The sequence below is a fragment of the Anser cygnoides genome, chromosome 11 (assembly GCF_040182565.1).
Source record: "Anser cygnoides isolate HZ-2024a breed goose chromosome 11, Taihu_goose_T2T_genome, whole genome shotgun sequence".
Lineage (NCBI taxonomy): Eukaryota > Metazoa > Chordata > Aves > Anseriformes > Anatidae > Anser > Anser cygnoides.
The window spans coordinates 14,281,841-14,294,634 of record NC_089883.1 but is presented as its reverse complement, the minus strand read 5'-3'; the positions used below and the strand labels follow the sequence as shown (position 1 = coordinate 14,294,634).

General features: G+C 39.5%; 1 protein-coding gene and 1 long non-coding RNA gene across 24 annotated transcripts in view; one reads left to right on the top strand and one right to left on the bottom strand.

Moving 5' to 3' along the window:
* Nucleotides 1-2,879: 2,879 nt before the first annotated feature.
* On the bottom strand, nt 2,880-10,594 carry CHRNA3 (cholinergic receptor nicotinic alpha 3 subunit). Its single transcript, XM_048081244.2, has 6 exons — nt 9,847-10,594; nt 7,900-8,039; nt 7,778-7,822; nt 6,479-6,588; nt 4,493-5,504; nt 2,880-3,058 (listed from the first exon to the last, which is right to left on the bottom strand). The coding sequence occupies exons 1-6, from the start codon at nt 9,899-9,901 to the stop codon at nt 2,930-2,932; spliced, it is 1,491 nt and encodes a 496-aa protein (XP_047937201.2). The 5' UTR covers nt 9,902-10,594; the 3' UTR covers nt 2,880-2,929.
* The window catches only part of LOC125185065 (uncharacterized), a 106,792-nt gene continuing 100,635 nt past the window's right edge, over nt 6,638-12,794 (top strand). For all 23 annotated transcript variants that reach the window (XR_010834307.1, XR_010834303.1, XR_010834300.1 and 20 more), the window contains exons 1-2: nt 6,638-7,583; nt 8,559-8,675. This is a non-coding gene — a long non-coding RNA (uncharacterized lncRNA). The remainder of the gene's footprint in view (nt 7,584-8,558; nt 8,676-12,794) is intronic.

Below are 12,794 nucleotides of genomic sequence, written 5' to 3'. Positions count from 1 at the left end.
CATATTCAGCATACAAATAGTGATTTGACTGTGTTGTGTCTTTATAAATTTTCAGTGGAATTTGCTGCTGAACTTAAAACCTTTTTAACTCTATCATACTAATGTGAGCATATAACACAGTAGGCCTTAAAACGCTTACAGGATACATGGATATTGAGATCTCTGTATCAGCTATGGAAAGAGAGGCAAAGGCAATTAAATGAGATGTCCAAGTTGCACAACTGTTCTAATAGGTCAGAACATTCAGATTTCTTTATTCTTGATGAAGATTGTGATACTAATCTTAGTTGCAAACATGTTGCTTTTTCCCGACCTTGTTTGTTTTGCAGAATTAAGTTTTTAAGCACAAGTAGCAGGAATTTGGAGAATGCATTTCTGAAGGAAATAGGCTGAAAATGCTTATGCCATATAACAAAGTACAGATGATTAAATTTTTCATGTTTGTTAAACTGAATTTAGAAAATTACCTTTATAGGTTCTATAACTTACAGAACCATATATAACTGAACAGCAAGGACTTAAAGCTTTCCATCCTTTCTTTTTTTTTCTGAGTGTTGAAAACTAAGTAACGTATATATATATTGCAACTTTTTAATTATATCATTAAAATATATTTTAATAATGAATTTAAATTCAAATTCATTACAATGAATTTCACTTTTCTTAAAAGTTTTATTTCTGAAAGAGATGAGATGGTGTTTTCCTACACCTAAGTTTTGATAGTTACTTACTATGTTATTTTATAACATATTTGTATCCTGCAAGACTAATGGAGTAATGTCAAGGAAGAACAAATCTTGGTAAGTTTTTTGTTTGGTTAAATTCTCAGACCAATAATAGCATGTTTAGGTGAAAAGTTTAATGCAAATTGTTATATTGTTAATAATGTAAGTAATAGTAGTTATGGATTTGGGGAAAAGATACATTTTTCCTCTATCACCTTTAGCATAGCTCTATTTGACATTGTACTGATTATAATACCGATTGCTTATGTCATAACTTATATATAACCGGAAGTTTATTTCAAATTCTTTCACCTGCAGAATGTTCTTGGTTTTGCATAGCTTCTTCAGTCTCATGGGCAGGGAAATGATGCCAACCAATGTTCTATTTTTTTATAATTTTAAAAATCTAATTTCAAATAATTATGATTGAAAAAGGAATCTCTTCTTCTTCAGATATACAATTGCATCTGTCATTAGATATCAGTATATTCTGTATTCCCACAATAACTTATTTTAAAGTTGAATTTATAATGATTATCTGATTTAATCCATTAATGTAATTTTTAACTTTCTCAGTATTACTAAGACTAATGCATCAGTAACTTTGTGTGAAAATGCAGAAGTACTTTAGCTATCTTTTCTCTTCAAAATCAAAATTTCTTTTTATAGTCCTCCTTGTTTTTGAATTGCTTATTGAAATTTATCTGAACAGAAAACAAAGTAAGGAAAGGTATAGACTAGCTATATATATATATTTATTAACTCCCTTACTGCATCTTTTTGTTCAATGATGACCGGATACTGCCCAATTATATCATGAGATGTTTGGCAGCGTATTGGCAATGGAGTCCCAATCTTTATACTAGTAACTAACAATTTTTGCAAATCCTTGAAATTCTTTAAGGTGTTTCTATAATCATATGATATGTTTGGATTAGAAAGATGATGCTGAAATCCTTGGTGTCTCCAGACCATCCTGAGGTGTGTTTGAAATGAAAAAAAAAAAAAAAAATAATAGACCCAGAAGCATGCACCTCTACTTATGTAACTCGTTTCTGAATGTGCTGAATTGTACCTAATGCTGCTTTATATGGCTTTTGTCACTTGGTCAAAATAAATGGGAAAAAAAAATCACTATTTTCAACAGCTTCATTCTCTTTATTTTTATAACAGTTACATCATTTGATACCACTGCATTTCTAAAAAGTTTCCAGTTTGGTACAGACAGAATGGTTCATATCTTTACAAAACATTTTCTCATTACAGTATTTTGTTGCATGGTATATTCATTATTTATTATTATTAAATGATTTGCAGATATTAATTAAAAAAAAAAGTCATATACCCAAGAGACAATTTTAGCATACTTTACAGGAATATTTAATATCTACATGCCTTCTGTTATAATAAAACACTGTGCAGGATGTTTCTGTGTCCAAAATATCATACTGCATTTTGATACTTTGCATAACCCACTGACTGCATCTTACTGTGTTTGATTTGTATACAGTTTTAAACGTTATTATGTTTAGACAACTTTGACAGACTCCTCATGCAGTGACAATACGGGGATACACAGACACTACATGACAATGCTTTAATTACCATCATCTATTACTCACCTATTTCTTTTTCTTCTGTAATAGACGTGCCCATAGTCCTTTCTTCCCACAGTTTGCATCAGTTTATACACTAGGTGGCAATGTTCTGCATTCAAACAATTTGGTATGTATGCTTTCTAAATCATTTCATCCTCATGAGAGCATTCCTTAAACTAAATATGAACTTACTCCCAGAAGATCCTGTCAGGAATTAAAGGTATTTAACACCAGACAAAGTTGCCCAAAGTATTCTGCCTGTCTTGACTCTCAGAATATTCATGCAATTTTCAATTTCTTTACTAGCTTCTTAAAACATTCATAGAAAGTTTAATGTACAATCTGCATCTTTTCCAGTTATTTTAAAAAATAGCTGGCAAGTATAGTGCACATTACTTTCGAATTAGCTGTCATAATGGTTCAAAATATTGTTTTCATGTTTTCACATTTTTTAATAAAGCCTTCTTGGTCAAGCAAAGTTGAGGCCAAGAAAGATCCTTATTCTACTACTGAAACACATAGAAGAGAGATCAGGTGCTGGGGTAGGAGTACAGAGTTTAGTTGGCAAAAGTTTTATTTGACTTCACAATATAACATTTTGATTTTTTACATTTCATCTCCAGCCATCAAAGGTTGTAAAAACAATCCTGCTGTTCCTAGAATACATACCAGGATGAAAACCCATAGAAAAATACGATCAATTACCATGGCAACATATTTCCAGTCATCCTGAATCTGAAAAATAGATCAAATAGCAAGTAAACAAGTTTATTAGATAAATAAGTTGCATTAGCCATTAGGAGCATTTCATATAGCAAGCACCGATTTTTTTTTTTCCATATGTATGTTTTCTTTTATGTATGTACAACTTTCGTGTTGCTGTTTTCATTGATAAATTAATTCATCTTGAAGAAGCTTTGTTTGAATATGCTACTTGTGCTAAAGCCAAAAGCTATTTCTTCAAATACAAGTTGTTCACCAAGACACTAAGCATCAGGAAGTACAATTTCTCCTCTGTATGCTAATACTGAAAGTGAAAAGCCTTACATTCTTAAGTGATCAGGTTTGCCCAGAAAAAGCTTACTGAAGTAGACTGTTCCTATTGCTCTTTAAGCAGCATGTAGCAGACAAAGATTAATTGGTATATAGTTATTTGATATGTTTCCTATGTAATACTGAAATTTTACCATGTTCTCTTGCAAGATGTAAAACTAATCTCCTTACCTCACATTTAAGAGGGAATGAAGTTTCCAATTTTTTTTCCAGTGGACATTAGAACAAGAGTGACATTGAATATATATGTATCTATGTATGTTACATATTAAGAGTAACTACATTAGGTGATCATTTTAGGTACTCTTCAGATCGTAATTTAAATTTAGACTTAATTTTTCTTCAGGAAGGGTAATATGAAATGGGAATTTTTTTATTTGTTTTTGAAGTCTTTTGAAGCAGTTCTTGAAGGCAGACTTCTTAAAAAAAAAAAAAGGCATTTTCTGTATCAACTAATTCTAAATCAAGTTCTAATTTCAACATAAAATAACTTCATCCTAACTTTAAGTGCCTTACTGCATAGGATTTAGATTCAGTGATGATTGTGGTGGTGTGGTTGCTGTTCTTAGAATGTTTGAGGAATGCTGATAAACAGTTTTTGTTTTGTTTTTTAGTGCATCAAGATGCAGATTTATGAAAGATGATGGTCCCTGTCTTACAGCAGTTGTCTCATTTCACTTCATTACTTCATTCCACAGCAGCAGAATAGGAAATGTCTTCACTGTGAAGGAAGTTTAAGTCTTATTCTCTCTACTGATGGTCAGGTGTAGGGAGAATGTAACTTTCTAAGGCCACAGAAACAGCAAATTCCACTATTAAGATTATAATTTGGAAAATCTACACTGTAAGTCTTGTAGGAGTTGATACTGAGCTGGCTGTCTAGTTACCCTAACACGCTTCACCCTGTATATGTGTTGTCAATGAAAAGAATGCAACAGAGCTGCTCACCAAACTTATCTACATTCAAAGTTGCATGTATTTGTAATATGGCTTGTGTAATTTACTTGTATAAAATAATGGTTGGTGTTGTTTTTTTTAAAGATATCTTTTTTCTTACAAAATATATTAATTGCAAATGCTGTCTGCAGTTTGAGTAATAGTAAAATACATTCTTACCTCTTTTGCTTCATTCTGCATTTTCATATTTTCTGCGATGTATTTAACACTTTCAATAGCATCTCTCATTTCTGGTGACAGAACTGAAAATGAAAGCAGAGGATCTAGAGATTCAGAGCTTGAACTTCTTGTGAGATTGCCACTGAAATCTGAGAACTTCATTCTCTGATATTGGCAACAGCTGCATGCTGTATCTTGACATACAAAGCCATCTTTGCAGCATTTAGTTTCAGAACTGTTGAAGCAATTTAAGTTTGAAAACTCGGAAGTGTAAAATGGTTTTGACTTCTGATTAGGCTCTTCATCGCTGGCAGGCCTTGTCATAAACATGATCCTGGGAAGTAAGTTCAAGAAGATGGTTCTCACCCACACAGGCATTGTGTGTGTCTTGGGTGTTCTGTAGTGTACATTAAGTACAAATACCGTAATGACAATAGACAGAGTTACAAATATCATAGTGAAAAGGAGGTATTCCCCAATCAGTGGAATTACCAGGGACGTAGAAGGTATAGTCTCCGTGATAACAAGAAGAAACACTGTTAAAGATAGAAGGACCGATATACAGAGTGTCACTTTCTCACCACAGTCTGAAGGCAAGTAGAAAACTAATACAGTCAGAAAAGAAATCAGTAGACATGGAATAATCATGTTGATAGTGTAAAATAAAGGTAAACGCCTAATATAAAGAGAGTATGTGATATCTGTATATATCTCTTCACAGCAGTTGTATTTGATGTCATGTTTATACCCAGGAGCTTTAATAATAGCCCATTCTCCACTCTCCCAGTAATCTTTCAGGTTCATTGTAGAGCCAATTAAAACCAAGTCAATCTTGGCTTTATCGTAAGACCAGGAACCAAACTTCATGGTGCAGTTCTGATAGTCAAATGGGAAGTAGGTTACATCTATTTTACATGAGCTTTTAAATATAGCCGGGGGTATCCAGGTCACATCACCTGTGTATTTCAGTAGGGCCTTTGTCTTGTCATCAACCTGGAAATCCCCAACTGCACTGTAAAGCAAATAAAAATAACAGTCAGAATGTAACTGATCCAGGTAGTTTCATGTAAACAGTTCATATACATTAAATCTTTAATCTGGTTTGTGAAAGGCAGCAGTTACGTGCTGATGTGGAACTGAACTGCATATGCACCACTGTCAGTGGCTGTCATAAATTTGCACAGTTAAAAATTAAAATAAACAACTGTGTAAATTTACCATGGAGAATTTGAAAGGCAATATTCTCTTTTACAGGAACAGGACTCAGTGCAGTCAATATACAAAACAGCAAATGTGAGATCAAGTAAGTCAGAACCCAAGGGCTGATAAGAGGATGTGCAGTATTGGTATTTCCACCTCGTCTGTGGACCATGGAGGTAGTAACTATAGACGGAGGGATTAGGATTGGGGTGTGTCTTTGCCTGAGTAGTGTATTGGTGTATTTTTTCTTTAAGTCCCACATTGTTATCTTGATCTTATAAGATCCATGTGACAATTTCATTTGTTCATATGAAAAAGTAAAACTAAAAAGGTAGTTAAACTTCTTTGGGTTTGCAGTTAGAAAAGGAGTGTACAAAGGCATACAGGTAAGAACAGCAGTAGGGAGATGTGGGATGTTGAAAAGCAGTCTTTTTCAGTTTGTTTGGTTTTTTAAATAATAAATATCCTCCCTTCTTCCTAAAGAATACAGTCATAGAATGGTTTGGGTTCGAAGATCCTTAAAGATCACCCACTTCCAACCCCCCTGCCATGGGCAGGGACACCTCCCACCAGCCCAGGCTGCCCAAAGCCCCATCCAGCCTGGCCTTGAACACTTACAGGGATGGCGCAGCCACAGCTTCTCTGAGCAGCCTGTACCAGTCCCTTGCCACCCTCATTGTAAAGAATTTCTTCCTTATGTCTGATCTAAATCTCCCCTCTTTTATTTTAAAGCCATTACCCCTGAATTAAGCTTGAATTAAGAAGATAAACATGCAAGAGTCTTACTTGTTATATAAAACAATATCTGGCTTCCAGATCTGGCCAGATGGTACTCGGATGAATTCAGCACCTCCATAGTCCGCTGGATTCCACCGAAGCTTGTAATCATTCCAAATCTAATTATGGAAGAAGTGAGTCTACATTATGTTTGTGATGAAATTGAAATTCTGTGGACCAAAGTCAAAACAAGTGCTGTCATATTGATTTTAGGGTTGATTTATTCTGGACACTACAATGATTAGATGTTTCTTAGTTAAACATGTATGTTTAGCGTTTATTCACATGGAGACCATGGGCCCATGGGGCTAAGTATGACTTAGGCATGTATGAGTCCCTGTACAAGGAACGTGTACCCAGTAGATGAGAAAAGATGAAAGTGTAGGATGTGAATAGTAATTTAGGTCTCAAGAAGCCAGGTCCACTGTTAAACAGTGAAAACGAATTGTTAGGTAGCTCCATTTCTAGACAAGAGCATTGAATGAAGGACCCCTACAGCAGATGGGTTGGGAAAAGCTGCAGGTGGCATCATTCAGCTAAGTAAGTCTTGTTCATTAGTGCTCGTTAAGCCCCAGTTTAACCAATTTGAATATTAAGCTGAAGCTAGATATTAAGTTGGTTATTAAGCTGTTATTTACAACAGTAATGATTTGCATTTTCAACCTATAAAGTTCCTTGTAAGTGAAGTTGATACTTTTGCTTTGTTGTCACTTTTGTGGTGGCTAAACAGCACAGCATGGCCAGGCGAGGGACCGCCACGCTGAGGTGTTTCCTGTGTACATCTTCCTATCCACCAAGACACTATTTTGGGGATTCCTGAGGGAAAAAATGTATTTGGAGGCACATTAAGCGTTGGAGGGTTGAGGCTGCAGCTGACAACTCTGAGTTAAACAGCTGCTTCCCGCGGTAGGCCCCGCTTGTACGCGCTGTGGCAGCCGGAGCTGGAGGGCAGCGGGGCTAGCAGCGGGCTGTGCGGCCGGTCCTGAGGGGGCGGGAGGGGCCGGAACAGCCCCCGGGCTCCGCGGGCCGCGGCTGCCGGCGGAGGCGCTGAGGCGCCGCGCGAGCCGCAGGGGGGCGGTAATGCGCCCGGTCCCGCGTCGTGACCGCGCTCCCGGTACGGCAACGGGGCGGAGGGGAGCGGCCGGGGCCGGGGGCCCGGGTGCTGGTGCGGGCCCCGCCTGTCTCCCTTCGACGCCTCTCGGGGGCTGCGGTGTTCCTCGGGGGGGGGGGTGCCGGGAGGGCTGAGGTGGCCCCGGCGGGAGCGGGGAGTTCCGCCACGCTGTGGTGAGGGCGGTGAGCCCTACTTACGTGCTTGAGCCACAGGTTGGTTTCCATTATCTGGTTGACTTCGTCCTGTAAAACAGAGCTGCGTCGGGAACGGTGCCGGCCCTCCCTTGGCCCGCGGGCGCGCCGGGGGGCCGCGTACTCACCACCTTCACCAGCTGGGACATGGACACCTCGAACTGGATGATGACGGGGTCCGAGACGTTCTTCACGGGCCGGACGAACTGGTTATAGTTCTTGAAGAGGGCCGCGTACAGCCGGTGCTCGGCCTCGGAGCCGCCGCAGCCTGTGGGGGCACGGCGCGGTGAGCGGACACGGGGCCTCGGGCCCGCTCCCTCACGGCCTGCGGGAGGCCCGGGATGGCAGCTCCGCCGCCCCCGGTGGGCGCTGGCAGCCACCCGTGACAGGCTTTTCTCACATGCATCTCCCCAAATGCGCTCCAAAGGTAGTTTGAAGGGGTTACTGAGGAGTTCGAGGTGCAAAACCGCATTTGCCCCACAGGCCCAGGCCCCCAGGCCTGCGGGAGCCGCAGGGGTGCGGAGCTGAGGAAGGGGAGAGCAGAACCCCACAGACTGGGCAGTGTGGGAGCAGCTGGAGGGTTTGCAAAAGATTCCCAATAAAGGGTAACTTTCTGCTTTCTAGCCCCAGTCATGTCAGCGTGATAATAGTGGTGATAGCAGGGTGCTTGTTGAAATATGCAAATAAGGATTAAAAATTGATAAACCATTGTATTCAGCGTTGTTCAGTGCATACAAATAAATGTGGTAATTGCCTGTTTGTTATTCTAAGTAATGTTTATTTGCAGTATACTCCTTTTCTACGTTTTGCTGCTGATACTGCTGCTTATGGTGCCTTGTGGCTGATGGGAAAGCTGTAAGTTGGAATTGTTGAACAACAGGCTCCTTCGGCTATTTAGAGTGAGGTAGGTGTGAGAAACTGTGTTTCAAACTACGTTTTTATTCCCAGATCTAGCTAGACAACAAGCATCCTGGCAACTGGACACTATTCAAAAGTCAATGCCCTTTTCTTTTTAGGGGACTCTTTTTTAAAGTCACTGCTGGACAACACATTTTCTAGTACTTCAACCTAAAATAAAAAAACAAAACTATTTTTGTATTTTTTGGCTGTCACTGTGAATTTGGCAAAGACACAGACCTTAAGTCTGTTGAACAAACTACAGTTCCTCTGGAGCACAAATACAAATCTACAGGTATTTGCAAAGACACTTATTTTTTTTTTTCCTCCAGGCTAGTGTTTTTCAAGGGGAAGCAGAAGTATCTGCAGGTGACTGATCTGTTAGCAGATGATCTTTGTAAGAGCTTTTCTCTGCCTCAGACAAAAGGTTCCCCTCATGTCAATCTGTATTCAGTGAAAACTTCAAAGACAACTTTATTTTCAGATTAGTGAAATCACTTAAGCCAACTTGCTAATTAAAAAATTAACACACTTCTTTGATACTTTTTAACTGCTAGCCTTACCCTAATTATTTTTTGATACCTCATCTCTCAGATTGAGACTTCCTGGAAGAAATACTCAATCTTCTAGATGAATCATGTTAAAGCTAGATTGTAACTACACTTCATTATAGTCAAACCCAAATTGCCAGACTTTTTATGTGTCACCACCGATCTGATTAATCTAGCACCTGCTTTATCTAGAGAATAAGTGTATTAATATTTCTTCTCCTTAATGTAAGTGCTTCTGTGCTTTCTATATCTGCAGATATAATGTACGCTGTTTGCAGCACATATTTAATGCTTTTTAATGTTTTTTCTTTCTTCTAGTCCTTCAGTATTCTACAGTATATCAAACCAAATCTTTACATGTATGGTGCACTCACTTAATGTTAAAATGGCTCTGTATGTCTTGTTTGGCATCTTGATTCAGAACTACTTAACCACTTCACAAGAAGGAATTAAAAACAACCAAACCACTATGTAACAAAAAGCTGGGGTAGGATTCTGAATGTTTCTTTCATTAGTTTGCAATAAGCTTCAACATTTCTTAAAATAATTGTTACCAAAGCCATCTTCTGCTCACCTCTTTAGTCCCCCCTTTACCGACAAAGAAAAAACAAATTAAGGATCACTCACCTTGAGAGAGAATGCAAAGAGCAGCAGTTAGAAGGAGAGCGTGTATGCTCTCCATGGTGTTACGAATTACTGTCTGTCGACAGAGGCTGCTGAAGATGAGCTGAGCTGCCAGGATTGTACGAGCATAGGAAGTACGGGCAGCTCCGCTCCTCCGATGCGTGAAATGCCTGGAAGCAGCAGACGGCAGGACCCTGAGCACAGTTCTGCGCAGTGAGCTCCCGTTAGACTTGCTGTGCTGCCCCCTTTCCAGCTACCCGGACTGTCAGAGCATTGAAAACAGCAATTAAAGTGCAGACAGAATAGATATTATTGTAGGCAAAGAGTGGTGTCCTGGCAAGATTAATAAGCAAGCGTCCATAAACTGGTGTGTAAATGAATCTGGTACTCTGACGAGGCTGAAGATTTTTCCCGTCAGCTGCTATGGAGGATTTTTCTTTAAAAAATTCTCATGCCAAGCTACTAGGAGAAGTCTAGTTAATGAAAATCTCATAATTGAATTGTGCTGAAATGGGTATCGGCATTAGGGACACCTGATTTAGCAGTGAACTGAGATCATGAGACCTGAATTTCCAGTTATGCTTTTAACGTTGAGGTTTTTTTTTCTGACTGTGTCTTATCCTTGCAAGTGGTAGTGCTAGGTGTTTGACTGTAGCCTGGTTCTTCACGGTATAAGAAGGATGTTGCTGTTCCCAGGGGTAATTCAGCACAAGCATAACTTCCCAGAATCTAAGCCCAGAGTGATACAGCAGCCAGGGTCTGGGAAGAGCCAAGGGTTTGAGTTGGAGGCCAAACTTAACCAAAGCACTCGAGAATAACTTGGTGGACCATCCCTGCTTTATGGGGTTATAAAGGTGGAATTTGGGAAGGGGAATAAGAGCATAGGATCCCAGCCTGATCCCACAAAACCCCGTTGTTAAAGGAAAAGGAGATGGGAGAGAATGGGACACTGTATTTGAAGTTCTGGTGAAGGTTACTTTCAAACCATAACCCTGTGTAGAAGAGATCCTGGAGGCTTGTAAATTCTCACTGTAGAGGAACTAGATTCAATTTTTTCCTATTGTCACGGATTTTTTTCCTGAAGTTAAAAATCAAAACCAAAATGACCCAAAACAAACAAATAAAAACAACTGAAGCTCCCGCCAGGATCTTTTTTAGCAGAGTTTTTATAGTAAAAAGTCTTCAGGGGAGGGAATATTGCACCAGTCAAGAGAGAGAAGTGGGAATATAGGTTTTTGTTTGTTTTTTCTTGGCATGTTTTTCTGAATTTAGACCTTTAAGTAGGAACATGTAGCTGAAGTTGAGGTGTAAGGGATTGCCTTTTTCCTCTTGCCTGGGAAGGGCTTACTGCCAGGGATTATCCCATATCAGCCTTTCAGAGCCATCAGTGTTTGGTTTGTTTCCTCTTCAGTCAAAATCACGGTTTGCAAAGTGGCTCATTCCCCAGGTGCCCATCAGCTTCTTTGTTAACTTGTGTATGGCTTTTTGCCTCCCCCTGGCATGGCCAGGTGGCGCAGGGCTCGTGCTCACAGCTTGCTGGACTCATCTGGGCAGTGTGCGTGGAGGGAGGAGGGAGAACAGTGGGATTTCATCCGGTTGTGGGTAGCGGTGAGAGGGAAGCGGTGTGGGATGGGGGGCAGCCCCTGGTGGGTGCTTCTCTCCCTGTTGTTAGGGAAGGATAAATGATGACCCCATTTGGCGCTGTGTTAAGAGGCAGTGCTGAGAGAATGAACATTAGGCTGGGTTCAGCTGCTCTTGGCACAGAGCTTGTTTATCCAGTTTCCTCTATCTCTCAGAGCATCATTCACTCCATCCCCAGACACATGCTCTCATGATAATTTCTGTAATTCTATTAGCTTGGAGGAAATAGGCTTTACTGTCCATTTGATTTTATTATTTTTTTCCAGAGAACTCAGCCGTTTTGTCTTGCAGCTTAACCCTTTGTGAACACATTTTCTTGCCTTGCCAGGACATTGAGATCAGCTGTTTTCCCTTTCTGCCTTATTGGTTTCCATGAAAGAGCAACATTATAACTGGGATTTTTGTTTGATTGAGTCCTAACTAGAAATGAGCTAAAGCTTCAAGGATCAGATCCTAGTCTGTGTTCCCAAAAATTCTGTATCTAAAGCTGAAGAGTTCGGAAATGGCTGGTCTGCAGAGGCAGTGAAGAGCCACTGTATCCAGAGGTACAGGTATTTTAGCTTAATTTGCCTAGTTGCTGAAATTTCCAGCTGTGTTTGTATGCATAGATGTTTTATCTCTAACATTATGTGATGAAGCTCCTGGTGAAATCAGCTCGGATTTGAGGTAGGATTATTTTTCTGGCCAGGGAGAGTGATACGACAAGAACACGTCACCATGACTGCATTGCAGAAGTACATAGAAGAATTTGTATGGACACGGGAAAGCTCATTCCCCCAAGAACATCTGCAGTAACAAACTTTGTAGCCTTTGCTTTTTAGTGATCATGCTACTTTGAAATGGCTTCCTTTTTGTTAAGATTTGTTAAGATCAAATCTTGATCAACTCAGGTGATGACAAAAAGAATACCCTCACATCGTACTAGGGAACGGAGGTGGCGCCATCAGAGCCTTTTCTTCACTAGAAGGGAAGCAAAAGCTGGTTGTGCACTTTCATTGAAACAGTTTTAGTGGAAAATATGTTTTGAATGACCACAGTCTTCCTTTTCTAATGAGAAGTATTGCTGTAAAAACCTTGAAAAGTGGGAATGTTAAAGTTTATTTTGTTTGATGAACTGGGACCTTATCATATTCATATTATCTTGCAAGAATACATTTTTAATGTTTCAATTTCTCTGGAAAATTTCTGGTTTTGAAATTTTGTCAAGAAATCAAGACGGAAAACCCTGTGATTCTTGGACAAGTTAATCTGGGATGGTTTATGTCTTACGTAGGCAGAGCTGCCGAGAGTTAGGCAAAAATAGCATTTAC